Source organism: Saccostrea cucullata, unplaced genomic scaffold (genome assembly GCF_032062105.1).
Source record: "Saccostrea cucullata isolate Sc308-1 unplaced genomic scaffold, CSIRO_AGI_Scuc_v1 ctg2544, whole genome shotgun sequence".
Lineage (NCBI taxonomy): Eukaryota > Metazoa > Mollusca > Bivalvia > Ostreida > Ostreidae > Saccostrea > Saccostrea cuccullata.
The window spans coordinates 142354-168431 of record NW_026926415.1 but is presented as its reverse complement, the minus strand read 5'-3'; the positions used below and the strand labels follow the sequence as shown (position 1 = coordinate 168431).

General features: G+C 35.2%; 2 protein-coding genes across 3 annotated transcripts; both read left to right on the top strand.

Moving 5' to 3' along the window:
* Nucleotides 1-10140: 10140 nt before the first annotated feature.
* LOC134271634 (uncharacterized) lies at nucleotides 10141-13273 on the top strand. Of its 2 annotated transcripts, none has more exons than XM_062753845.1 (8): nucleotides 10141-10363; nucleotides 10455-10602; nucleotides 10750-10878; nucleotides 11461-11545; nucleotides 11811-11935; nucleotides 12095-12302; nucleotides 12571-12604; nucleotides 12864-13273. In XM_062753845.1, exons 1-8 carry the CDS (start codon nucleotides 10341-10343, stop codon nucleotides 12970-12972), a joined length of 861 nt encoding a protein of 286 aa, XP_062609829.1. In that variant the 5' UTR covers nucleotides 10141-10340; the 3' UTR covers nucleotides 12973-13273. The 2 variants fall into 2 exon arrangements, with proteins under 2 accessions (XP_062609829.1, XP_062609828.1); XM_062753844.1 differs by having other exon boundaries at nucleotides 10717-10878; nucleotides 12864-13272.
* A 46-nt stretch (nucleotides 13274-13319) lies between these two features.
* On the top strand, nucleotides 13320-21709 carry LOC134271633 (quinone oxidoreductase PIG3-like). The gene is made up of 8 exons (XM_062753843.1): nucleotides 13320-13420; nucleotides 15079-15225; nucleotides 15338-15473; nucleotides 16219-16350; nucleotides 16859-17071; nucleotides 20317-20421; nucleotides 21035-21129; nucleotides 21310-21709. The coding sequence occupies exons 1-8, from the start codon at nucleotides 13358-13360 to the stop codon at nucleotides 21502-21504; spliced, it is 1086 nt and encodes a 361-aa protein (XP_062609827.1). The 5' UTR covers nucleotides 13320-13357; the 3' UTR covers nucleotides 21505-21709.
* Nucleotides 21710-26078: the final 4369 nt, after the last annotated feature.

Genomic DNA, 26078 nt, shown 5'->3' with positions numbered 1-26078 from the left:
GAAAATTTTGATAATCTAAATTTAAGGCTCAGAAGGTATGTAAACATTGGGTTTGGGAAATGTTTTGCAGTGGAATTATAAAGTTGCAAAATCAAGTATGCTAGGAAAAGCCAGTGAAATTTTTAGGTGGCAGCTAGTTTAAATGCATGTAAACAGAGAAAGAAATAGAGAAATAACAGACTTGTAAAAGTTTTTTTTTCAATAGATGGCACTGTAGCTCTAGGTTTTCCATCCCAATTTTTCTTATTAGAGCTGCAGTCTTGCAGCTATATGTAATGAGCAGGTGAACTTAGGTGTTAGTTTTTATATATGGCATGCATTTTATTCTTCTGCCAATTTACATAGGTATCATAAAAAGAAGAGAATATGATTATTAAGTAGAAAATAGAAGGAAAGAAGAGAAATGTACAAGTATTTTGAATTTAAAATTAAAAGCATATGCCTCTGGCCTAGCTGCCGCCTCTGATTTGTTATTTTTATACAAGTATAGTCTTAGATCATGATTACATGTATATCATGTGATCATAATAAATACTGCATAATTTTTGGTAAACAGAAATTTTGACAATAAATATTAATTTAATTAAAAAGAAAAAATTAAAGTTAACAAGTAAGATTACTTTTATAAATAAAGTTCATCTACTTTTTGGGGATTACTTTAGGATATGAGCTAATTTTATATTTAAAGCAAATGATGACATATAGAGGCAGTTGTGCAAAAAAGAAAATTAATGAAATATGTTGTGGAGGGGTGGGGGTCAACTGAAATGCTGTTGTATGTGTACTGTATAAATCAGATCTAAGGTAGAATCTGAGGAAGATCAGGTGATAATCCACCTGGTATATACATACCTATGAAGTCGCATGTTTATTGTTCTCCTGGCCAGGTGTCAAACTGTAAAACCTTCCAATTCGCATAGAATATACAAGAAATATACAGTTCTTTTGTCATGTCCAGGAAAGGTGTGAAAAGTAGAAGGGGTCTTTCAATTTGCAATGAGGTAAACTTGTTTGGAGGAGATAGGGTTCACAATTACTTTGAACCAGTTTTTGGTCTACATTGCATGTACATATTTTTCACAATCCCCCCCCCTTGGAATAAAGGTTTTGAATAAGAAAATAGAAAAAAATATATTGATTCATTTGTTAAATTTATAAAGTATGTGACCCCCTTCCTTACTACAGCATGTAACACTGGCACTTTATGTTTTAAGCCTATTTTTCATAAATAAAAAATCCACTATGTATTATACAAAGTAACTGGAATATTTGTATAAAAATTAATAAGTTTAAAACATCAAGCACCTATGGCATATGTAAGTAACATTTTATTACAATTAAGTTTTACAAAAAAATATATTCATATAAAATGGTGTGGCATTCTTCCTTAAGCCAGAACATGTTAAAAAAAAAAACAAAAACAAGAGCGAGCGATGTTCATGTGATACGCATATCAGTATTGTACATAATTATATGTCCATCAATAATGATAGTTTACAAACATAAGAATTAAATTTAAGTTATTAATAACACAAAAAAAAAAGTGGAAAGAATATCCAATTTTTTTAAGACTATGAAAACTTAATTAAATTTTGGTGGGATTTGATGGGTTTATATTGTTAGAACTTTATACAATATTAGATATAAATTTATATCAGTGACTCCATGTCTCCTTCTCCTTTTTTCTTTGCAACAGGAAACAAGAACTTATAAATATAGCCAAACAAAACATAGAGAGAAAGAGAGGAAAATTATTTTTTTATTAAGATATTCAATCAACCTCAGATAAGATTATGTTTTAGAATTTAAATGTTTTAGCTAGGTTTCATAATACTGGGAAAGAAATGAATAAAAACTGCTAAAAAACTAGAGGTACTGTGAGCAATGAGCTCACTAAATGATACCCCCCCCCCCCCCCCACATATGAATTAAATGGCTGTGTCCATGTTTTCCTCTGGAAAATCCAAAATATGTGTCAGATTAAAAAGTAAAATAGGAGGTGCACAATGGCAATATGTAATAAAGATTCTGAGAAAGTTTCACTAAATTTCCTTCAGTGGTATGAGAGGAGTTAAAAAGGATAAGAGATGGGTACCCCAAAGCGTAACAGACGGATGGGACTGAAATACCGATTTACTATACTATTTTCAAGCGGGGGTTATAATAAACAAAATTCCCATATTGGATTGGTGCAAACCTAAATTTACAATCCCCACTGTATTTCTACTATAATTGTTCAGGCACTGTGTGCATGCTTTTGAAATCATGATGAAAATGCCAGGGGCCTGTTTCACAAAGCCTACTTAGGACTAAGTTATATCTTAGGAAGGAACTTTTTCCTATGTCATTACTTATCTGTTTCACTAACCTTGTCTTATCTTAAGATATTCCTAAGTTATGTCGTAACTTTAGGAAAGGTAAATCGATGACTTAGGAAGAAACTAAATATTGCGACTGCATATACAAAATTTCTTATGGAAAGAGAGAATGTGTTTGGGGAGAGAAAATTCAATGAACTACTAGTAAGGATGTGTCAATCAAACCTGCCAAAAAATTTGAAATTTTAATATCTTTTAAATGAAATAAGATTTTTAATTAATTTTTGTGTGAAATGCTATTAAAATATATAAGTCATAATATTATAGAGAAAATAATAACTTCATATCTGTGTCTAAGTACCTTTAAATAGAATTTGAAAAATGATATTTTAGATAAATGGAAACACTTGTTAGTGTTATTTATATAGATGCGTGGTTGCATCTAATTTCCTCTAGGACGTTATTATTGAGGGGACACAAACAAAACATTATTATTAAGCCCCCCCCCCCCCCCCCCCCCCGTGCTCCTCCACGGTCATGAGATTACAACCAGTTATGCTCTCCGCTTAAAACAATGTATAGCTGTGCATGAGATGTTACAAAATTTCCTTTTTTAACTTCTCCTTTTAGCATTTTCATATCTGTAGTCGCGAATTTGGGATTTTTTCTGGCATGACATTCTTATTTCATATATGTGAGAAAGCTTTTTACACAGCAGATCAGCAACTAACTTGGAGCAGTCCTTGGCAAAGCCTTTTTTTAATTGTTCTCACGTGTTCGATACGAAGGAATGATTTTTAAATTTCATTCAATAATTGACAAGTAGAAAAGTACAGTAAAAAAACAATAACTGGGATCGATACCATATAAAGTGCAAAATAAAGTAAACGTATAAAGGTGGAACAATGTTTAAAAAAAATTAGGAATGGCAATTAATCGAATACACAATTGCTAATCGGTTAACTGCAAGACGTTCCGACAGATTAACTGGTTAACCGTATCAAAATACGCATTTTCTTGATGTACATAGTATGTAGATCTATTGTATACACAAAAAGACTGATAAAGTCTACATATATAATACTGTAATTGTACTTGACTTTTTAAAAAGAATAGGGAAAAATTAAGAAAAGCAAAAATCATGTCTGAGAATTAAATCATTCATTTGATGGCCCCCCCACTTTTTTTACCAACCTAACTTACACTATAGGAAATGTTAATTGAAAGCCTGGTTGGCACATGTAGAAATGTCCAAAATATAGTATAAAAATTGGTACTAAAAGTAGTTGACACTGAGAAAAAGTTAACCTACCCCCCCCCCCCCCCCCCACGAAATAGGATTTTCGACAGTTGTGTTGGTAAGTAAAAAAAAATTTTCTCTGCCACTTTCAAAAACGATTAATACCATAATTAATACTTAGTATTCATCACTTGATTTACAAAGTTTGTTTAGCAATTTATTCGATAGATGACTGTAAAAAAAAAACATACTAAATCTCAGTTCTCCACGGTGATTTAATCATCATTAAAGAAATACAGGACAGGCAGGGTAACGACTTGCGGTGTTTTAACAGTATATAATTATCACTTCAAACACACAATGGCTAATTACCTTATAATATCAATCCGGAGAACGATAATAACATCCAAGTCAGCTTCTGAAAACGCTGAATTATCAACATTTGTCCAAAGTTTTTTTTTTTCAAAAATGAATTTCTATCAAAATTTGGTTCAAAATTACATAAATTTTATTTTTTCCGAGTAACCGATTACAGATTTTCTAACCGATTGCAATCGTTCCGACTGAGTAATCGGTTAACCGGTTACAAATTCCCATCCCTAAAAAAATACAAATGTCATGTGCCCGAAAGGGAAGAAGTTTTGAAAGGGTGTGTCTGTGAATGCTTAGTTCTAGCAGCAAACTTCGCAAAGTTAAAACATACTTCTGTTCAAGTCCTTTGAAAGTGGGGATAATCCCCCGATCCCATACCATAACTCTTTTGGTCTAATATAAGGAGACTTCTTATTTTGGTTGAAAACATCAATTGCAAGGTCAAGATTATCAATTTATACATTATGTGGGTATAAATTTCTGATCAGTTAATTTTCATGGCAATTTGAAGTAATTTAATTCATATCTCAAGAAGCTTTTAGGTTTTTGCAAATGAATGTAATGTTATACAACTCGCTATGGCCCCACCCTAAGGGGTCTAGATTTGAACAATTTAGAATCTACACTACCCCAGGATGCTTCCACATAAGTTTCAGCTTTTCTGACCCATTGGTTCTTGAGAATATGATTTTTTAATGGCTTTCAGCTCAGCTGAGCTAAAATGGCAAAAAAAACCAGCCTCTTCAAAACTTCCTGTACAAAAGTTCGAGGCGGAATAGGCACGGCTTGGGCTTGGCTAAGACACGGAATCCGCACGGGATTTTAAAAAGACGCACGGGTTCTGCATGTCCAAGACACGGACACAGCTTCTGTGTCTGAAAGTGAGGAATCCTTACTCACAGAAACCCATGTGGAGGCACAGAATCCGTGTCCCAGGTAGAGGGTTTTTAACTCTGGCGGGTTTTGCTTAAAACTATTTATTTATATATCTCACGGCTTTTTACTGAGCATGCTCAATCATAACTTCCTTTATTTGAATATGAAATTGGAGGGATTCATGGTCATGAGCAAAGAATGTGTCTTTTTTACTCTAGTTAAAGAATATTAAACTAATAGATGTTTAAGTTGCATGGAATTGTATATATGTCAGTCTGGGATAATTTCATCACTTTTGAACTAAATGCAGTAAGTGTAATCTAGAATAAATAAGTCAATTTTTCAATTTTCATGATCTTCCTGTATTGCAATGTTGACAATGAACATGATGAAAGAGTTTAGGTTAATTTGAATGACTTTCACTAATCCTTTATAGTTTATATTTTGTGACATCACTGTTTTAGTGAAAGTTTTATTTTAACTAAATTCTTTCTCAGATTGTGCAAACTTAGCTACTAGATTAAATTACAATTGAATATTGCACATTATCATTAAAATCTTAATTTAAAACTAAGCATGGATTGTAACTGATAAAGTAAATCTTTAACAGAAAGTAAATGGACATATTCATGTAAGATTTTTAACTTTCAAAATTCTAAAACTAAGCATTAATGTAAAGCAATGGGAGGTTAGTTTGGTTTCAGTCACCATTTTGTCATCCACAGTTACATCTGGGGATTTTCTAAAGGCCATGACCTAGATCTAAACAAATTCACAGATCCTGTGACGCCGTATATGGTATACGGCACGGCTTTTTTGACACAGGTTTCCAAAATCATATTCACACTTCCCTGCCGGTGGCCATAGACGTAGTGGTAATTGGAGGTAATCTGTAGTGTGAGCGATGCCCCAAGATATGGGTCCACATCGGCCTAGTAGACCTTAAAGTATCAGTCACATTATCAGTCAGGGGCATAACTTGAACAATTTATTTTCAAAAATAACTCAAATGAGTCTCAATGAATTACTTCTCTTTGCTATGACCTACTTCTTCCCAGCCTTAGTAACTCAAACACGTTATTTTTCCAAAAAAGCTTCAATAAAATAATAATTTGTTTAAGTTATTTTCTGTCATTCCTCCCTAACTTCAAACCCCCCTGCACCAAAGGATTTTGCTCGTGCACCAAGACAAAAACAGATGTTTGACTAAATTTAAACCTTGCTCAATGCAGGAAATTTTCAGCCTTCTAAACCCTTGTATCGATCCATTTCTTATAGTGTTGTTACCTGCTGTACCCATGTGTACCCTTTGTACCCACTGTACCCTGAGCATCCGCTACATTATTTTAAATTTTTACTTAGAAAATTTCAGCCTTTTAAACCCTTGTATCCATTTCTTACAGTGTTGTAACCTGCTGTACCCATGTGTACCCTTTGTACCCACTGTACCCTGAGCATCCGCTTCATTATTTTAAATTTTTACTTAGAAAATTTCAGCCTTTTAAACCCTTGTATCCATTTCTTACAGTGTTGTAACCTGCTGTACCCATGTGTACCCTTTGTACCCACTGTACCCTGAGCATCCGCTTCATTATTTTTAATTTTAACTTAGAAAATTTTAGCCTTCTAAATCCTTGTATCTATTTCTTATAGTGTTGTAACCTGCTGTACCCATGTGTACCCTTGTACCCACTGTACCCTGAGCATCGGCTACATTATTTTAAATTTTAACTTAGAAAATTTCAGCCTTCTAAACCCTTGTATCCATTTCTTATAGTGTTGTTACCTGCTGTACCCATGTGTACCCACTGTACCCTGAGCATCCGCTTAATTATTTTTAATTTTAACTTAGAAAATTTTAGCCTTCTAAATCCTTGTATCTATTTCTTATAGTGTTGTAACCTGCTGTACCCATGTGTACCCTTTGTACCCACTGTACCCTGAGCATCCGCTTAATTATTTTTTATTTTAACTTAGAAAATTTCTGCCTTCTAAACCCTTGTATCCATTTCTTATAGTGTTGTAACCTGCTGTACCCATGTGTACCCACTGTACCCTGAGCATCGGCTCCATTATTTTTAATTTTAACTTAGAAAATTTCAGCCTTCTAAACCCTTGTATCCATTTCTTACAGTGTTGTAACCTGCTGTACCCATGTGTACCCTTTGTACCCACTGTACCCTGAGCATCCGCTTCATTATTTTTAATTTTAACTTAGAAAATTTCAGCCTTCTAAACCCTTGTATCCATTTCTTATAGTGTTGTAACCTGCTGTACCCATGTGTACCCTTTGTACCCACTGTACCCTGAGCATCGGCTCCATTATTTTTAATTTTAACTTAGAAAATTTCAGCCTTCTAAACCCTTGTATCCATTTCTTACAGTGATGTAACCTGCTGTACCCATGTGTACCCTTTGTACCCACTGTACCCTGAGCATCCGCTTCATTATTTTTAATTTTAACTTAGAAAATTTTAGCCTTCTAAATCCTTGTATCCATTTCTTATAGTGTTGTAACCTGCTGTACCCATGTGTACCCTTTGTACCCACTGTACCCTGAGCATCGGCTCCATTATTTTTAATTTTAACTTAGAAAATTTCAGCCTTCTAAACCCTTGTATCCATTTCTTATAGTGTTGTAACCTGCTGTACCCATGTGTACCCTTTGTACCCACTGTACCCTGAGCATCCGCCTTATTATTTTTAATTTTAACTTAGAAAATTTCTGCCTTCTAAACCCTTGTATCCATTTCTGATAGTGTTGTAACCTGCTGTACCCATGTGTACCCTTTGTACCCACTGTACCCTGAGCATCGGCTACATTATTTTTAATTTTAACTTAGAAAATTTCAGCCTTCTAAACCCTTGTATCCATTTCTTACAGTGTTGTAACCTGCTGTACCCATGTGTACCCTTTGTACCCACTGTACCCTGAGCATCAGCTCCATTATTTTTAATTTTAACTTAGAAAATTTCAGCCTTCTAAACCCTTGTATCCATTTCTTATAGTGTTGTAACCTGCTGTACCCATGTGTACCCTTTGTACCCACTGTACCCTGAGCATCCGCTTCATTATTTTTAATTTTAACTTAGAAAATTTCAGCCTTTTAAACCCTTGTATCCATTTCTTAAAGTGTTGTAACCTGCTGTACCCATGTGTACCCTTTGTACCCACTGTACCCTGAGCATCCGCTTCATTATTTTTAATTTTAACTTAGAAAATTTCAGCCTTCTAAACCCTTGTATCCATTTCTTATAGTGTTGTAACCTGCTGTACCCATGTGTACCCACTGTACCCTGAGCATCGGCTACATTATTTTAAATTTTTACTTAGAAAATTTCAGCCTTCTAAACCCTTGTATCCGTTTCTTATAGTGTTGTAACCTGCTGTACCCATGTGTACCCACTGTACCCTGAGCATCAGCTTAATTATTTTTAATTTTAACTTAGAAAATTTCAGCCTTCTAAACCCTTGTATCCATTTCTTATAGTGTTGTAACCTGCTGTACCCATGTGTACCCTTTGTACCCACTGTACCCTGAGCATCCGCTACATTATTTTTAATTTTAACTTAGAAAATTTCTGCCTTCTAAACCCTTGTATCCATTTCTTATAGTGTTGTAACCTGCTGTACCCATGTGTACCCACTGTACCCTGAGCATCGGCTCCATTATTTTTAATTTTAACTTAGAAAATTTCAGCCTTCTAAACCCTTGTATCCATTTCTTATAGTGTTGTAACCTGCTGTACCCATGTGTACCCTTTGTACCCACTGTACCCTGAGCATCCGCTTCATTATTTTTAATTTTAACTTAGAAAATTTCAGCCTTCTAAACCCTTGTATCCATTTCTTATAGTGTTGTAACCTGCTGTACCCATGTGTACCCTTTGTACCCACTGTACCCTGAGCATCGGCTCCATTATTTTTAATTTTAACTTAGAAAATTTCTGCCTTCTAAACCCTTGTATCCATTTCTTACAGTGTTGTAACCTGCTGTACCCATGTGTACCCTTTGTACCCACTGTACCCTGAGCATCCGCTTCATTATTTTTAATTTTAACTTAGAAAATTTCAGCCTTCTAAATCCTTGTATCTATTTCTTATAGTGTTGTAACCTGCTGTACCCATGTGTACCCTTTGTACCCACTGTACCCTGAGCATCGGCTCCATTATTTTTAATTTTAACTTAGAAAATTTCAGCCTTCTAAACCCTTGTATCCATTTCTTACAGTGTTGTAACCTGCTGTACCCATGTGTACCCTTTGTACCCACTGTACCCTGAGCATCCGCTTCATTATTTTTAATTTTAACTTAGAAAATTTCAGCCTTCTAAACCCTTGTATCCATTTCTTATAGTGTTGTAACCTGCTGTACCCATGTGTACCCTTTGTACCCACTGTACCCTGAGCATCGGCTCCATTATTTTTAATTTTAACGTAGAAAATTTCTGCCTTCTAAACCCTTGTATCCATTTCTTACAGTGATGTAACCTGCTGTACCCATGTGTACCCTTTGTACCCACTGTACCCTGAGCATCCGCTTCATTATTTTTAATTTTAACTTAGAAAATTTTAGCCTTCTAAATCCTTGTATCTATTTCTTATAGTGTTGTAACCTGCTGTACCCATGTGTACCCTTTGTACCCACTGTACCCTGAGCATCGGCTCCATTATTTTTTATTTTAACTTAGAAAATTTCAGCCTTCTAAACCCTTGTATCCATTTCTTACAGTGTTGTAACCTGCTGTACCCATGTGTACCCTTTGTACCCACTGTACCCTGAGCATCGGCTCCATTATTTTTAATTTTAACTTAGAAAATTTCAGCCTTCTAAACCCTTGTATCCATTTCTTATAGTGTTGTAACCTGCTGTACCCATGTGTACCCTTTGTACCCACTGTACCCTGAGCATCGGCTCCATTATTTTTAATTTTAACTTAGAAAATTTCAGCCTTCTTAACCCTTGTATCCATTTCTTATAGTGTTGTAACCTGCTGTACCCAAGTGTACCCTTTGTACCCACTGTACCCTGAGCATCGGCTACATTATTTTTAATTTTACTTATATAGATGTTACAGTCTTCCTTCCACTGGAAAGCATCTACTTTTGTTTTCAGTAGGAATAAATAGTGTACCCTTTTTGTAACCTGTTCTCCATACATTTAATAAGGGTGTACCCTAGGGTACAAAAGTATCACCTAAAAACGCAGTACCAATTTCGGGTCAAATTGGCGAATACCTATGCAATTTTAACTTTGAATAAAATGTTTGTTCGTCGGGCTCAATTACGGTTTTTTCCAGATCCTTAAAACGTTTGAGAGCAAGATATAAATAGCTTGTTAAAAGGTGCTTGAAAACTACATTGACCTGAAAAAGTTGTCAAAACATTAAATTTTGAGACTTAAACAGACGACACTTACCTTTGACAATAATTCTACTTAATATCAGAATTACAGCAAAATTTATATCGCATGTTCAAAATTGAAACCGTTTTAAATTATTCGTGTGAAGTTTTCTCCGAGACAGCGCTGAGCAATGGACAAGTTTGGTGGCAAAAGGTTTGTAATGTTTGAAAATCCAATAGATTTTTTTTTCACTTTGTATCAATGATAAATTTCATCAGTTAAATATATGCATACTTTTATTCAGTCACGGACTCTCCAGTGTTAATATTTGTGCGGATGCCTGTCTACCTTCTCCAAGAAAAAGATTTTCACCTTATTATAACTCCTTTGTGAACAAATCTGAAGCCGAAGCTCAGTTTCATCCAAATAATCAGAGTTTAAAGGAACTTGGGGTATTTGTGAAATGATTTTTTTTTTCACTTTTAATCCATGAAAATTATATTCTTAAGTCACCATGTTAAAATTTTTATTTTCAACTAGTTCTAATTTTTTATAACAAAATTCAGAAAGTTGCTGACCCAAGGAGTGTAAATTGTAAGGATCCTGGACAGAAGACCGATGAAGCGGGAGACAGGATGGGTTGGAGTGGGGCAGAGTGGGACCCCGATCTGGGCTACTGCTCCCACAGCACGTGTAGCAGCTCCCACAATGTGGAGCAGGGCACAGAGGTTTGTGTTCACATCAGCAGTATATTGATCATAGCAGGTAACCACTAGATAGTGGTTTTGTATTGAAAATTATATAACACTCATCCTTTCTTGGAGAAAAATGAACAAATATTAATTAATATAAAAACATCAAGAAATCCATTTAATATTAGGCCAAAAAAATAATAGTCTTGTTTCCTGCTACCAGCCTGATAAAAATAGGGTAGGTAGGTCGGAAAATTATTTTATTTTTTTTTTTTTTTTTTCCAATGGTATTTGTTGGATATGAACTATTACAAAACCAAATTAAACATGTCATTGGTCAATATTATCATTTAAAATAAGTAGTGTTTCATGCAAGTCCATATTTAAAACATATATATTTAATGAAATACCACTTGAATATATATTTTTTTCACTTTTGGATCATGAAATTTTCAATTTTCCCTCAAAAACTAAATAAAAACTTTAGGGTCGGGTGCAAAAAAATAGGGTAGGTCGGGTAGCAGGAAACAAGACTACTTTTATTTTTGGCCTTATCATTTGCTATATAGTTTTGTATGTCATAAGTTTTATGGACTTGCTGTTCTTTTTGAATGTCAGTCCTATCAGTCAGATTGTTCAGATGTTGAGTATGAGGGTGTTGTAGAAGGAGCAGAGAAAATGGAAGATGTGGTGCAACAGTTTGGTATGATTAATAAATATTTTATGTTCTGATAACTGAACCTAACTTGCCTGTTCAAATTAGACTTTTTTGATATTTTCATTTCTGTGCAATGTTTTTGCTTCAAAATTTCTTTTAAAAAATATCTCCTCAGAGTTTTTAAAACTTAGATATATGGCAAATAAAAAAAGTTTATTTCAAAGTCAAAGGTGCAAATATGGGTATGACTGATTTGATTTTGAACCGAGATCCATCAGAAACAATAGATTTATTTTGCCTTGTATTCTAGGGAAATATTTCCAAGGACAGTACCGGCAAGTGATTCATCACATCAAGTCTTCTATGCAGGGTATTTTGACTGAACAACAAGAACATTTGAGGCACATTATTAACTTTGCAACCAAGTCATATCAGGTTTGGGTGATTTTGATATATATTCATTCGCAGTATATTTGTCAAATCTATTAACATCGGATAATCATGTGAAAAATATTTTAGAAAGTAAATATTTCTGATATACTTTTTTAATTTATTTATAAAAGATATCAAATATTAAGTAATTTTTTTTTACAGAGTTCCAGTGGAAATCCTCTCACTGAGACGAGTTCTCTCCCTTGCCTGACAGCAGATGAACATTACGGGAGTGAGTTACCGGCACCAGCCAACACAGCATGCAATCTGGAGGAGATGGATGCATTACCTCCCCTGGATGATATCGAATTCTCCGATTTCTATTGGATGCCAGACTCATCAAATTCCCACAACAACTTGACTGCTCACAGTTTGTACTGTTTATAGATTATGTCATTTAATATCTTTAACATGGCAAGAAGTGAAAAAAAATTTGTTGACCAATTTTCTTTGCATGAAATTTGGAAGTTACATTGCCTCTCCCTTTTCTTGGTCTGCCACTTCATATTGATTGTGCTGTCTGATATTCTATAAAACATGGAAAATCTTTTTTTTTTTCATATTTAATTAATACCAGCAGAAGGTTATATACATGTATACAATTACAATGTATTATGTAGATAAAAATGATATTTCAGGTTTTCCAGAGAGTCAAGAACAACATAATATAATGTAAATATAATACTACAATACATTTAATCAATTTTTTTTTCTAATTATAAAGAATATAATAAAGTTTCCACATAAAATCTTATCACATTTAATGTAATTTTCTACTTTAAGATAATTTTTTTTGTCATATTCAAACACAAGAGTCTGAAGTTTTTATCGTTAAAAAAATATTCCACCCTCAACTAGAATTTTTTTTTAATTTTTTTTGGATTTATTTCATGATAAAATCTTCAGACTCCTGCGATTCATTCTATTTCAGGTTGGACAATCAAACTGAAGAGAACCCCAAGGAAAAGTTCTTACTCCAGGTTTTATCTTTGACTTGTGGAGTGAACAACCTTCTGCAGAAAACAGAGTTCAAAACCTGACAAAAACTTTATCACTCAGAATATTTATCTTCTCTTAGCACAGTGAAAATCTTTCTGTCATTACGACTGCTCTCCACTGGCCAATGCTTTTGTTTTTATCTAGTTATTTTATTGGCGCACTGGAGCAGACAAAAATAATTTCCTTTATAGAATATACTGTGTATTAAAGTAATGACAAATTGTGTACACCATTAATAATCTCACTTTTACAAAATGTTTATTGCAATTGCTGATATTCTGTATTATATCATGACGAGTTCTACTAAAAATAAAGAAACATAAACAAGGTCAACAAATGCTACAAACTTAACGTGTTACGAGCTTTTGAAATTTCCCGCCACAGTGTGTAAAATTGAAAGTAGAGTAATCTCCCTTGCATTGTGATATGTTTCACTCTGCTCAAACTTGGTTGTGTTTTACAGCAACGTTTATCCGGTGTGCCTCTACGGTAGGTAATTCATGACATTAAAGACAATATATTTATTGTTCATGATAACTATTTACAGCTTACAGGCAAAAATTATGATAAATCTTGTGCATGTAAAATGACCCAATGTTTGTTTATCATGTTTTTCGATCTGTTTACGTTCTAAATTATGTACTCGAAGTTGCCATTGTGTGATTACTGACCTATAAACACATACATGTACTATTAGTACATGTAGTATGTAGGTCCTTGGTTAAATATAAGAGACGTTTTCATCTGACTGATGCAATGAAATTCATTGCATGATCGATCATTTTCGATATTCTATCTATTTTAAATGTGACAGTCCTGTGTGTCATGATGTTGATCTACATGCATGTACAAAAATGTTCAGTTCTTGCAGAAACAAATATTTTAGCAGCCCCAAGATTTCTTTAACATGCTACGGATGAACTTGGGCCGTAGCGATGGTTTCTATTGCTAAAGGAGGGCAACTTACACTAGAAAATGTGACAATTTCCTAGTGCTCCTTTTTACAATCTAATTAAAATTAGATGTTAGATCCGCTCGCATATTAGTGAAGTCTAGAGAGTATGCGAGCAGATCTAACATCTAATTTTAATTAGATTGCCCTCTTTATAGCTGCAACAAATGATGAATTAAGGTGAACAATATGTTTAAGGGAGGGGACCAGACCAGCATCTAAAAGAGAAACAGGGCAAATCTCCCCCCCCCACCCCACCCCGCCCTCGTCCATTGTATAAGGGCATACGAACAAAGCTATCAGAGAGCCCTGTAGTTGGCTATGCAAGGTTCATCTCCATAATACATGTAATATCCTCCATTATTTCCTATCTAGCTTGTAACACGAGCTTTGATTGGTTACAAAGTCGGGTGTAAATATCCGTGCACCCAACTTGAGCCGGGTGTAAATAAAACGTGACGTCACAATGCTTACATTCTCTATGATAAAAACCAAATAAAATGACGTCACGATGCATTGTAGTACGTAGTTATTTAATCGATACATCGAGACACACTCTGATGTTTACAAGGCATTTTTATGGGTACAAAGGAAATAAATTCGTTATCCAGGTCCAATCAAGGGTGTACGGGGATTTACCCCGGGTTTTATTCCATACACCCTTCGGCCTCAGGGTGTATGAAATAGAACCCGGGGTAAATCCCCGTACACCCTTGATTGAACCTGGATAACTAATATAATACATGTAATATCTTCCTTCACTGTTCATTTCAACATTGAACAACAGATAATTTTTAATTTCAAGGACATTGTCACATGTAGCACCAAATGTTACAGGAATTTAAAAAAAAAATGTGATGAGGTGGACCCATGGGGGTTTGAAACTGCCAGGGCTGTCAAAATTCTTAATGTACCAAATAAATGTTGCTAATTAGTACATGTATTTGATCATGTTGATGCTGCACACACAAAATAAAAAATAATCTTTTAAATTTTATTATCCTAGTCCTGCAACAAAATTGGAGGGATATAGTTAATAACACTCATTTGAGTGTGTTACAATGTGGGTGGGTTTATGTAAGTAATAATTTACACATAATTTATATGGGTAACAATGTCATTTGTTAGCTTTCTTACGAGGGGATACCCCACTTTGTGGTGCCCTTGTTAAACATTATCACATGAACTTTTACAGATGTCAGGGATGATGAGAGCGGTGACCTTTGAACCCGGAGGTCCAGAGAAACTTGGGATTGCTTCGGTACCAATTCCACAGCTAAGAGAAAAGGAGGTTTTGCTCAAAGTGTACGCCACAGCAATTAACAGGGCAGACACTCTACAGGTATATATATGCTTGGAGCTTATGAATCCAGTTTAAACAATGTGTATTAAAGTTATACATTAATCTACATCTGAGATACAGGATGGATGCTAATGTTTGTTGTCTGTTACAGAGGAGAGGTATGTACCCAGCCCCCGCGGGAGAATCAGAAATCCTGGGCCTGGAGGCTGTGGGGATCATTGAGAAGCTAGGACCGGGGTGTGTCAAGTCCTGGAAGACGGGCGACAGAGTTATGGCTCTCCTCCCAGGTGTGTAGCTGGACAAGATAATTACTGTAGAAGTACATTTTTCCACGTGGTATTAATTTATGCTACGTATGCGGTAAAAAATTTTCCACGTAAATTTGTCCAAGCGTACTTAATATAAATGTAAGGCATATATAGTGACAGTCTTAATAAAACCGCGTAATTTTCTACCGGCGGATTGAACAGAAATTAAGATTGCGCGGAATTATGACCCTGTGAAAAAAAGTACACCTACAGTATTCTGCACTTCATCCAAACTTTTACTGAAATCATTTGGTAGGCTATTTGCATTTTTAAAAGCTTTATCCCAAATGTCATATTTGCCACACAAAAAAATAGCTATGGATACATGGATCTATTTATAATACTGTAGACTACTTTTTTCCACGGGGTCATAATTCCATGGAATCTCAATATCTGTTTATTCCAGGGGTTGAAAATTACGCGGATTTCTGAGACTGTCACTATATGCCTTGCATTTATATCAAGTACACTTGGACGAATTTCCGTGGAAAATGTGTGACCGCATAAATAGTGTAAATTAAAATACCACGTGAAAAAAAGTACTTCTACAGTATATTAAACAAGTACATCAAAACCTCATGCTTAAACATCATACTTCATTCACATGCTGTATTATGTAAATCTTAAATTGATAATTATTCTTTTCTATATTCAGGTCAAAAGGTCTGAAGTCACTTGTCAATTGTTGTTCAGCCAGTACGTATTATAAAATCTTATTATTTAGGGGGAGGAAATGCAGAATATGTAGCCAGTAGGGAGGAGTTGTTAATGCCTGTCCCTGACAACATGAAGTTTACACAAGCAGCTGCCATTCCTGAAGTCTGGCTTACAGCATTCCAGCTCCTGTTTACTGTAGGTAAGTCTAGCTTTAAAGCATAAATCATGTTCAATCTAATTGAAATTAGATGTTAGATCCACTCTCATACTCACTACACTAACGTCTAACAACATCCCACAAAGGGTCACGTCAAATGTCAAAATCTGAACAACTCTAGACTTATTAGCTTCAACACATATGCAGTGATTTTGCAGGCGATGATTTGATTGGTTGATAGAATTTGACCTCTGATGTGACCCTTTATGGGATGTTGTTAGATGTTAGTGTATCAAGTATGTGAGTGGATCTAACATCTAATTATAATTAGATTGAGGTCATGTTTTACCATTTAAGCTGATCAATGATGTTAAGTCTTATAGCTTACAACATTGGCCTCAGCTCTTGTTCACTGTATGCAAGTCTGACTTGCAGCTTTCCACTTCCTATTCACTGTTCTATATCTGACTCTCAGTTTTCCTGCTCTTTTTCATTGCTCACTAATAGAAGCCTGGCGTAGGAGAAACACTAAATATAGCTTTATTTGCAGGTAAACTTAAGAAGAATGACACTGTTCTGATTCATGCGGGGGGTAGTGGGGTTGGCACAGCAGCTGTACAGCTCTGTCGTCAGTACGGGGCTCGAGCCCTAGTGGTGGCAGGCTCACAGGAGAAGATTGACTTCGCCAAATCTCTGGGGGCAGAGGACGGATTTAATTATAAGGAGACAGAGTTTGAACCCAAGGTGTTGGAGCACACTCAAGGTACATATGGCAGTTATTTATCTCTTTGTCACACAATTTGTTTTCAAAAATTTCCTTCTTTGATCTCCTCCATTTTCCAGATTTTTTGTGTGATACTTCAACTTTAATAGATTCATAGTTTTTATGCCCCCCTTCGAAGAAGGGAGGGCATATTGCTTTGCTGCTGTCTGTCGGTCCACTTAGTTTCCGTTCATTTTCTTCACAACCGTTGCACATACTGAAATGAAATTTGGTATACAGATATATCAGATACTGTTTTGGGTAAGGTCGCGTCATTTTTGACAGAGTTATGCCCCTTGGACTTATAAAAATTCCAATCATTTGCAGTTTCCGTTCATTTTCTTTGCAGAGGTTGCACATACTGAAATGAAATTTAGTATACAGATATATCAGAGGAATATCTAGCTGAAGTTCTGTTTTGGATACCATTGCGCCATTTTTAGCTCACCTCAACGAAGTTGGGGGGAGCGTATGTGATACCCTCGGCGTCGGCGTCCCGGGTTAAGGTTAAGTTTTTTGGAGCAGTTTTCTTTTTAAGTACTTCTATGTCCTATATTGATTAGACATGCATGGAAGATGTTTCTAGTGTGTTTCATTGTACCAGTCAAAGTTTCAGATGCTGCAATTTCAGCAAAGGAATGACCAGGTTAATGTTTTTGGTGCAGGTTAACATTTTTGGTGCAGTTTTTAGTGTAGGTCTCATTTCCGAGTAACTATAAGCCCTATGTTGACCAAACTTACATGGATGGTACATCTTAGGATGCATACTACCAGACTTGCTTCGGATGCTGAATCTGACCTACATTCTCCGGTTGAGTGAACAGGTTAAAGTTTTTGGTGCAGGTTTCATTTTGCAGATACTATGAGCCCTATAATGACCAAACTTGCATGGATGGTACATCTTAGGATGCATTCTACTAGACTTGCTTCTGTTGCTGAATCTGACCTACATTTTCCGGTTGAGTGAACAGGTTAAAGTTTTTGGTGCAGGTTTCATTTCCAAGTTTCTTTGAGACATATAATGACCAAACTTGCACGGATGGTACATCTTAGGATGCATACTACCAGTCTTGCTTCTGTTGCTGAATCTGACCTACATTTTCCGGTTGAGTGAACAGGTTAAAGTTTTTGGTGCAGGTTTCATTTGCAAGTTACTATGAGACATATAATGACCAAACTTGCATGGATGGTACATCTTAGGATGCATTCTACTAGACTTGCTTCTGTTGCTGAATCTGACCTACATTTTCCGGTTGAGTGAACAGGTTAAAGTTTTTGGTGCAGGTTTCATTTCCAAGTTTCTTTGAGACATATAATGACCAAACTTGCACGGATGGTACATCTTAGGATGCATACTACCAGTCTTGCTTCTGTTGCTGAATCTGACCTACATTTTCCGGTTGAGTGAACAGGTTAAAGTTTTTGGTGCAGGTTTCATTTGCAAGTTACTATGAGACATATAATGACCAAACTTGCATGGATGGTACATCTTAGGATGCATATTACAAGACTTGCTTCGGATGCTGAATCTGACCTACATTTTCCAGTTGAGTGAACAGGTTAAAGTTTTTGGTGCAGGTTTCATTTGCAAGTTACTATGAGACATATAATGACCAAACTTGCATGGATGGTACATCTTAGGATGCATATTACAAGACTTGCTTCGGATGCTGAATCTGACCTACATTTTCCAGTTGAGTTAACAGGTTAAAGTTTTTGGTGCAGGTTTCATTTCCAAGTTACTATGAGACATATAATGACCAAACTTGCATGGATGGTACATCTTAGGATGCATATTACAAGACTTGCTTCGGATGCTGAATCTGACCTACATTTTCCGGTTGAGTGAACAGGTTAAAGTTTTTGGTGCAGGTTTCATTTCCAAGTTACTATGAGACATATAATGACCAAACTTGCATGGATGGTACATCTTAGGATGCATATTACAAGACTTGCTTCGGATGCTGAATCTGACCTACATTTTCCGGTTGAGTGAACAGGTTTAAGTTTTTGGTGCAGGTTTCATTTCCAAGTTACTATGAGCCCTATAATGACCAAACTTGCATGGATGGTACATCGTAGGATGCATTCTACTAGACTTGCTTCAGATGCTGAATCTGACCTACATTTTCCGGTTGAGTGAACAGGTTAAAGTTTTTGGTGCAGGTTTCATTTCCAAGTTACTATGAGCCCTATAATGACCAAACTTGCATGGATGGTACATCTTAGGATGCATTCTACTAGACTTGCTTCCGATGCTGAATCTGACCTACATTTTCCGGTTGAGTGAACAGGTTAAAGTTTTTGGTGCAGGTTTCATTTCCAAGTTTCTATGAGACATATAATGACCAAACTTGCATGGATGGTACATCTTAGGATGCATACTACCAGTCTTGCTTCTGTTGCTGAATCTGACCTACATTTTCCGGTTGAGTGAACAGGTTAAAGTTTTGGGTGCAGGTTTCATTTCCAAGTTACTTTGAGACATATAATGACCAAACTTGCATGGATGATACATCTTAGGATGCACACTAATGGACTTGCTTCAGATGCTGAATTCGACATACATTTTCCAGATAATAGATCTCGTAAAAGTTATGGGTGCAGGTCTATCACCAAGAAACTAGGCTTATATAAACCAGTTGCACAAATGATGCATCAAGGGATGAAAACTCTCAATCTTGCTTCAGATGCTGGATTTTAATTACATTTTCATGATGAAGAACTAGTTTTAAGTTTTTATATAGGTCTATTCCAAAGTATCAAAATTGCATAAATTTTTCATTTTTGGATGTACACTTTTTGTTGGATAATTGTGACTTAATTTGCCTTACTTAAAGACAACATTCGTTGAGGTGAGCTCTGTAATCTCTGATTACCTATGTTTTAAAGAGTTATGCCCCTTGGACTTGAAAAAATTCCAATTATTTGCAGTTTCCTTTCATTTTCTTCACAGTGGTTGCACATACTGAAATGAAATTTAGTATACAGATTTATCAGATGACTATCTAGGTCAAGTTAACGTTCTGTTTTGGGTACAGTTATGCCATTTTTATAAATGGGGCATTAGTGTTTTACAAACATCTCTTGTTGATTTTAAATTACTGTCAAGATGAATTTGAAAAATGTGTTCATTGGATAATAGAGTCATGAGGGTAATAATGTAGATGTCGTACATGTACAATCTTTGTATATTTATCTGTTTCTGAAAGATGGAAGAAACTATAATTATTTGCTGATTACAGGGAAGGGAGTGGACTTGATACTGGACTGTATAGGAGGATCCTTCTTCAATCAGAACATCAATGCCATAGCAACAGAGGGAACATGGGTTGTGTATGGATTGATGGGTAAAGGGAATTTTTGTCAAAGACTCGTCATATTATCTGAATATGAATGTAGAGCTCATAATACTTGGGTATCAAATATGAATAAATTTTAGCTTGCATATCTCAGTAAGCATAGAGGTCTAGATCCATATTCCCACACATTTTAGTAGTTACATAAGAATCGTACAACCTACACATGTCTAAAGCAGTACTAAATAGCTTATATGCACATATTGACATAAACAGACACAGACATTTGTATTAATTCATCATGTATTTATTTTACTAAGTTCAATACCAAGACAAATGCGATTCAGTCTCACAGACATTCTTATGTTATGTCGGAGAAATGAATTTTCTCACAGACATTCATATGTAGAGTTAAAGAAATGAGCTTAAAATAGGCAAGTATGAGCTTGTCTACAGAAACTCAAAGTAATCAAAGTGGGCCAATATAACTTTCCCACTGGCTCTCATTTTTGAAGCAGGCAAATGGAGTTATTATCTTGAACTGTAACATAAAAGTGAACAGTTCAAATTACTCAAGGACTGGTATAAGTTATTTTATTATTATTAGAAAGATTTTCTGCATTTTCTGATAGATAAGGTTATTAAAGCTATTTTGTTTATTTAGGGGGCAGCACAGTTAGTAATGGTGATCATTTAGCCAAAATTTTGCGAAAAAGGATAACAATAGTTGGCTCAACATTGAGAGCAAGATCTGTAGAGGTGAGATATGTTTTACAAGTGTTTGTGAGATACAGCTTAATAATTCTTTAATTTGCATTATATAAAAATACATTTTAAAAAATACAAGTATTTGGAAAATAACTTGGTGAGGTAAAAGTCACTACAACTTGTATCTCTTTGATTTAATGGTACATGTTTTTTGCCTCTCTGTTTTTCTAGTACAAGGAGTCACTTATATCAGATTTTACACACCGTGCCCTACCTCACTTCAGTGACGGAGAACTCCGTCCTATCGTACACACCATACTGACACTAGACAGCATTAAAGAGGCTCACCAGCTAATGGAGTCTAATGTTACCACAGGGAAAATAGTTATACAAGTCAGGGAGGAGTCAGCCAAGGAGGAGCTATAGCTAGTCTTACATTATATAATGGAGTCTAATTTAACCATAGGGAAGATAGTTATACAAGTCAGGGAGGAATCAGCCAAGGAGGAGCTCTAGCTAGTCTCTTATTGATATTGATCTGTAGTATTCACATTTTTATTTATTTTTTTGTAGTTACATTTTATCATTAAACAAAGAATTGTTTATTAAAGTTGTATTGTACACACTCACACCAAGATTTATATTTGTTTGAATTTGTATAAAGTAATCCTTCATTTAATGGGAGTAATCCTTTTATTACTGGATTTGAACAAGATGAATGGGGAGTAAAATGGAGAAAAATAGAATTTGAAGGTCATTGGGAAGAACAATGTCAAAAAAATATGAGACAGGTGCATTGGTCTTTCTTGTTTGTATAGTGTAGGAACTAGGATGTCCAGTTTCTTTGAAACTCGGGTAAACACTAAAGAAGTTACTGTAGAGGTCCCATATACCCGTATAAAAAATTCCTTAAAATTATATGGCTGGGGATCCAAGATAACTTCGCTATATCCGTGAATTCGCACTATCTGTGTTCGTACTAAACGAGTTTTACTGTACATTGAAATTGTAGGAAAAGTCTATAAAATCTTCTTCTCAAGTACCAAAGGCCAGAAAATCTAAAAACTGTAGAAGCATCTTTGGGTAGTTTGGATTCAACATTGTCCAAATCGTGTTCCCCAGTGGTAGGGTGGGGTCACAATAGGTATTACAAGAGGGGGAATCTGGCTTAGAACAGCATGACCAAAGTTAGTCAGATGAGCGATGTGACCCATAGGCCTCTTGTTTTTTTATATAGAGTTAAAAATTGTGTCAACATATAGGTTAAAGCACTAGAATCAAAAAGTTGGACTTACGGGAAATCGCCAGCTTTTTGTAACACTCTTTGGATATATTTTTAATGAATCATCAACTTGTTTGTCAACAGCTTGCGTCAATTTAGAAATTGTTCATATACATGTAAAACGGTAAACCTCATATGCAGATGATAAGGTTTTATTGCTACAAAAATATAAGTTGACAATTCTGAAGTTATCGCGTTTTTCATAAAGTTTTGTAAGGTTATCATTATAACCCCCCCCCCCCTCCTGCTTGAAAAGCGGGAGGGTCGATAGGGATCGTGATGTCTGTACTTCTGTTACGCTTTGGTGTAACCCATCTCTTATCCGCAACTCCTTTTTTAGCACTGAATGAAATTTAATGAGACTTTCATAAAATCTTTGTTTACAGTTATATAGTGCCATTGTACAACTCCTATATTACTTTTTGATCGGTTTCCCAGAACAAAAAATGAGCATGGCCATTTTTTTTTAATATTGAAAGTTACCCATCTCTTATCCACAACTCCTCCTATACCACTGAATGAAACATATGGAGATAACGAACAGTATTCAAGATAAAAAGTCCTTAAAACAATACAAAATAGGAGCAGAGCAGACACGCCATGATGGACCTCCAAAAATCAGAGGTGGGATCAGGTGCCATGGAGGAGTGAGCATCCCCTGCCGACCGGTCACACCGCCGTGTGCTCCTTGTCATGATAGGAAAATAACGGAAAAATCCGTCGTCAATTCAGTGTATAAATAATGGATTAACAATTATTATGAAAAACGTCAGTCAGCATTAATTTGACTCAATGACAAGGTCACTGTATCGACCATAGAACTTACGAAATGATGACTTTAAACGAGACTGCTGATATTCTTGCATTGTTTCATCAACTTGTTTGTCAATAATTTACTTCGTTTTAGAAATTGTTCATACGTAGAGCATGCTCTTGCGAATCGAATCAACTGAGATATATATAAACTCCGTATGCAGGTGAGGAAGGTATATTGCTGCATAAGTAAGGGAAGCTGGCGATAGAAAAGTTAAAGTCATCACGTTTATCATAGAGCATGGCTGTTCCATTACCATTAATGTCTTTTTCATGTAAAATATCCTAGTATGAAACAGATGTGTCAGACTCTGTGGTATCTCTGAATAAAATTTAATGATACTTTCATATATTCTTTCTTACTTAAATCCATTGTGCACCTCCTATTTTACATTGATCTGACACTTATTTCGGGTCTACCAGTGCAAAACATTAATTGACTGTCATTATAATCATACGGATAGCTGGGGGGGGGGGGATTATATGATCATATAATGAGCTTATTGTTCACAGTACTCCTAGTTTAATTTAACGTCTTTTTCTAGTAAAATACTCAAGTATGTAATAATGTGGTGTCTTTTATTTCAAGCTTATCTACATGCATAACGATTCTCCGCAACACAGCTCTGAGGAAAGTTATTGAATTTTCTTTAATGATGGAAAAAGTCTTATGCCCTGTTCACACGGAGAGTTTAATTCGAATTAAACGTAAAGTTACTGCGAATTAGCTGCGCTTCGCGTTCACACGGAGTATTTAATGCGAATTAGTTTAATTCGAATTAGTTTACTGCGCATTAAATTACTTCGCATTAGCTCCGTGTGAACGCTAAGCGAAGCTAATTCGAATTAAATTTTGAGGCATGCGTAATGGAAAAATTAGGTCAAATGGTACATTTCCGTGGTCAGCTATAGGTACTTGTGCTATTTTTGAGTGAAAAACAAAGGAAAATTTTGTTAGTCATTGAAATGTGTGTACAGACACTGTGACATTATGTCAAATGCATCTGCTCCTGAATAAGGTGACGTGATTTGCAAATGACGTCATAATAGCATTACAGACGCCTGGCCGTAGAAGTAGAATTTTATGCCCTGTTCACACGGAGAGTTTAATTCGAATTAAACGTAAAGTTACTGCGAATTAGCTTCGCTTAGCGTTCACACGGAGAATTTAATGCGAATTAGTTTAATTCGAATTAGTTTACTGCGCATTAAATTACTTCGCATTTGCTCCGTGTGAACGCTAAGCGAAGCTAATTCGAATTAAATTTTGAGGCATGCGTAATGGCAAAATTAGGTCAAATGCCACATGTCCGTGGTCAGCTTGAAGTATTTGTGCTATTTTTGAGTGAAAATTGTGTTAATCACTAAAGTGTTTGTACAGCCACTGTAACATTATGTCAAATGCATCTGCTCCTGCATAAGGTGACGTGATTTGCAAATGACGTCATAATAACCTTACTGGCGCCAGGCCGTAGAAGTAGAATTTTAATTCGCATTAGTTTACTTCGCATTAGCTGTCGTGTGAACGCAATTTAATTCGCATTACTTTAATTCGCATTTGTTTACTTCGCATTTACTTCGCATTAATTTACTGCGAATTAAACTCGCCGTGTGAACAGGGCATTAATTCGCATTAGTTTACTTCGCATTAGCTGTCGTGTGAACGCAATTTAATTCAAATTTGTTTGATTCGCATTAGTTTACTTCGCATTAATTTACTGCGAATTAAACTCGTCGTGTGAACAGGGCATTAATATTTCTGTCTGAAATTCAAACAAGGATCGAGAAGGGGTATTGCCTTTTTTATTGTTTAAATTGAATATTAATGAGACTTTTGACATACCGGGATATTGATATAGTACCTCATATTATTATCACTTTAAAGTAATCACATCCCATTCTTTTTTTTTTCTCACAAAATGCGGTCAAAGAAATATTTTGAAGTGCTCAAGGTTTTGGGGGGTGAAGAAATATTTTTTTCTTGAGTGAAAACTTACGTACAGACTTATAACAGAGAGACACGGAACAGATGCAGTCTGTCGTTTCCCATTACACAGCGTCTGAAAATGCACCAGTAACGGATTTCCGCTGTACGCAACAATACATTGACCTTCTAAACAATAAAATCATTCAGTGTTACTCAAACTCTAAATAACCAGTATGAGAGAAAAGAAATCCACAAAAAATATTCGGAATTTATTATTTAATTTATTAAAGCCATATATGGCGTATGTACAATGAAAATTATTGGACTAAAATTATAAGAACTTATTATTTGTATCATTACTTTATATAAAGATAGAACTTTTCCGTAAATTACAAAATCTAAATCAATTGCGTTATAAAGATATCACAATTTAATTTGGATTCTCGGAATTTTCTCCGACTCGGAAGAAAATACAAAAGATTTAAATAACACATTACAGAGAAGATAAAATCGTATTATTAGATGAAACGAGGTGTTCTTAGTGTTCAGAATTGTATGAAAAGCTTTACCGTAATTTAAATGTATCAACTATATTTCTTTACTTAATTTCGTATTTTTCAAAAATATATTTTTTTGATCAGTTACGCCATATATGGCTTTAATCATGTTAATATATAAAAATCCTTTTAAAAATCTTTTTTAGAGAATTTTCAGTATGGTTGTTCAGCAATTTTAGCTGATGAAGCAATTTAAGTATTTCTGTGTGCTACTCGAGAGGAATCAATTAAGCTAAGCAAATTATATATAATCCTAGAGACAGTTCCGCTAAGCTGAAGTGACCTTGAACTTTATAGTATCATCAAAAACATATCGGGGATTTCCCTCGCTACCTGCAGTTTGTTTGTTGTTTTTCACGCAAAATTACCCGCCACACCAATCGAACACTGACTTCAAATGCAGACAGAGAATTTATCCCCG

Excerpts from the sequence above, each read along its gene's own strand:
- LOC134271634 (XM_062753844.1), top strand. The coding sequence starts at position 10,341 with ATGGACAAGTTTGGTGGCAAAAG. Across the intron at positions 10,879-11,460 it reads ATGTGGAGCAGGGCACAGAG|TCCTATCAGTCAGATTGTTC; the intron begins GTTTGTGTTCAC and ends TTTGAATGTCAG. Across the intron at positions 11,936-12,094 it reads TTGCAACCAAGTCATATCAG|AGTTCCAGTGGAAATCCTCT; the intron begins GTTTGGGTGATT and ends TTTTTTTTACAG.
- LOC134271633 (XM_062753843.1), top strand. The coding sequence starts at position 13,358 with ATGTTTCACTCTGCTCAAACTTGGTTGTGTTTTACAGCAACGTTTATC. Across the intron at positions 13,421-15,078 it reads TTATCCGGTGTGCCTCTACG|ATGTCAGGGATGATGAGAGC; the intron begins GTAGGTAATTCA and ends GAACTTTTACAG. Across the intron at positions 15,474-16,218 it reads AGTTATGGCTCTCCTCCCAG|GGGGAGGAAATGCAGAATAT; the intron begins GTGTGTAGCTGG and ends CTTATTATTTAG.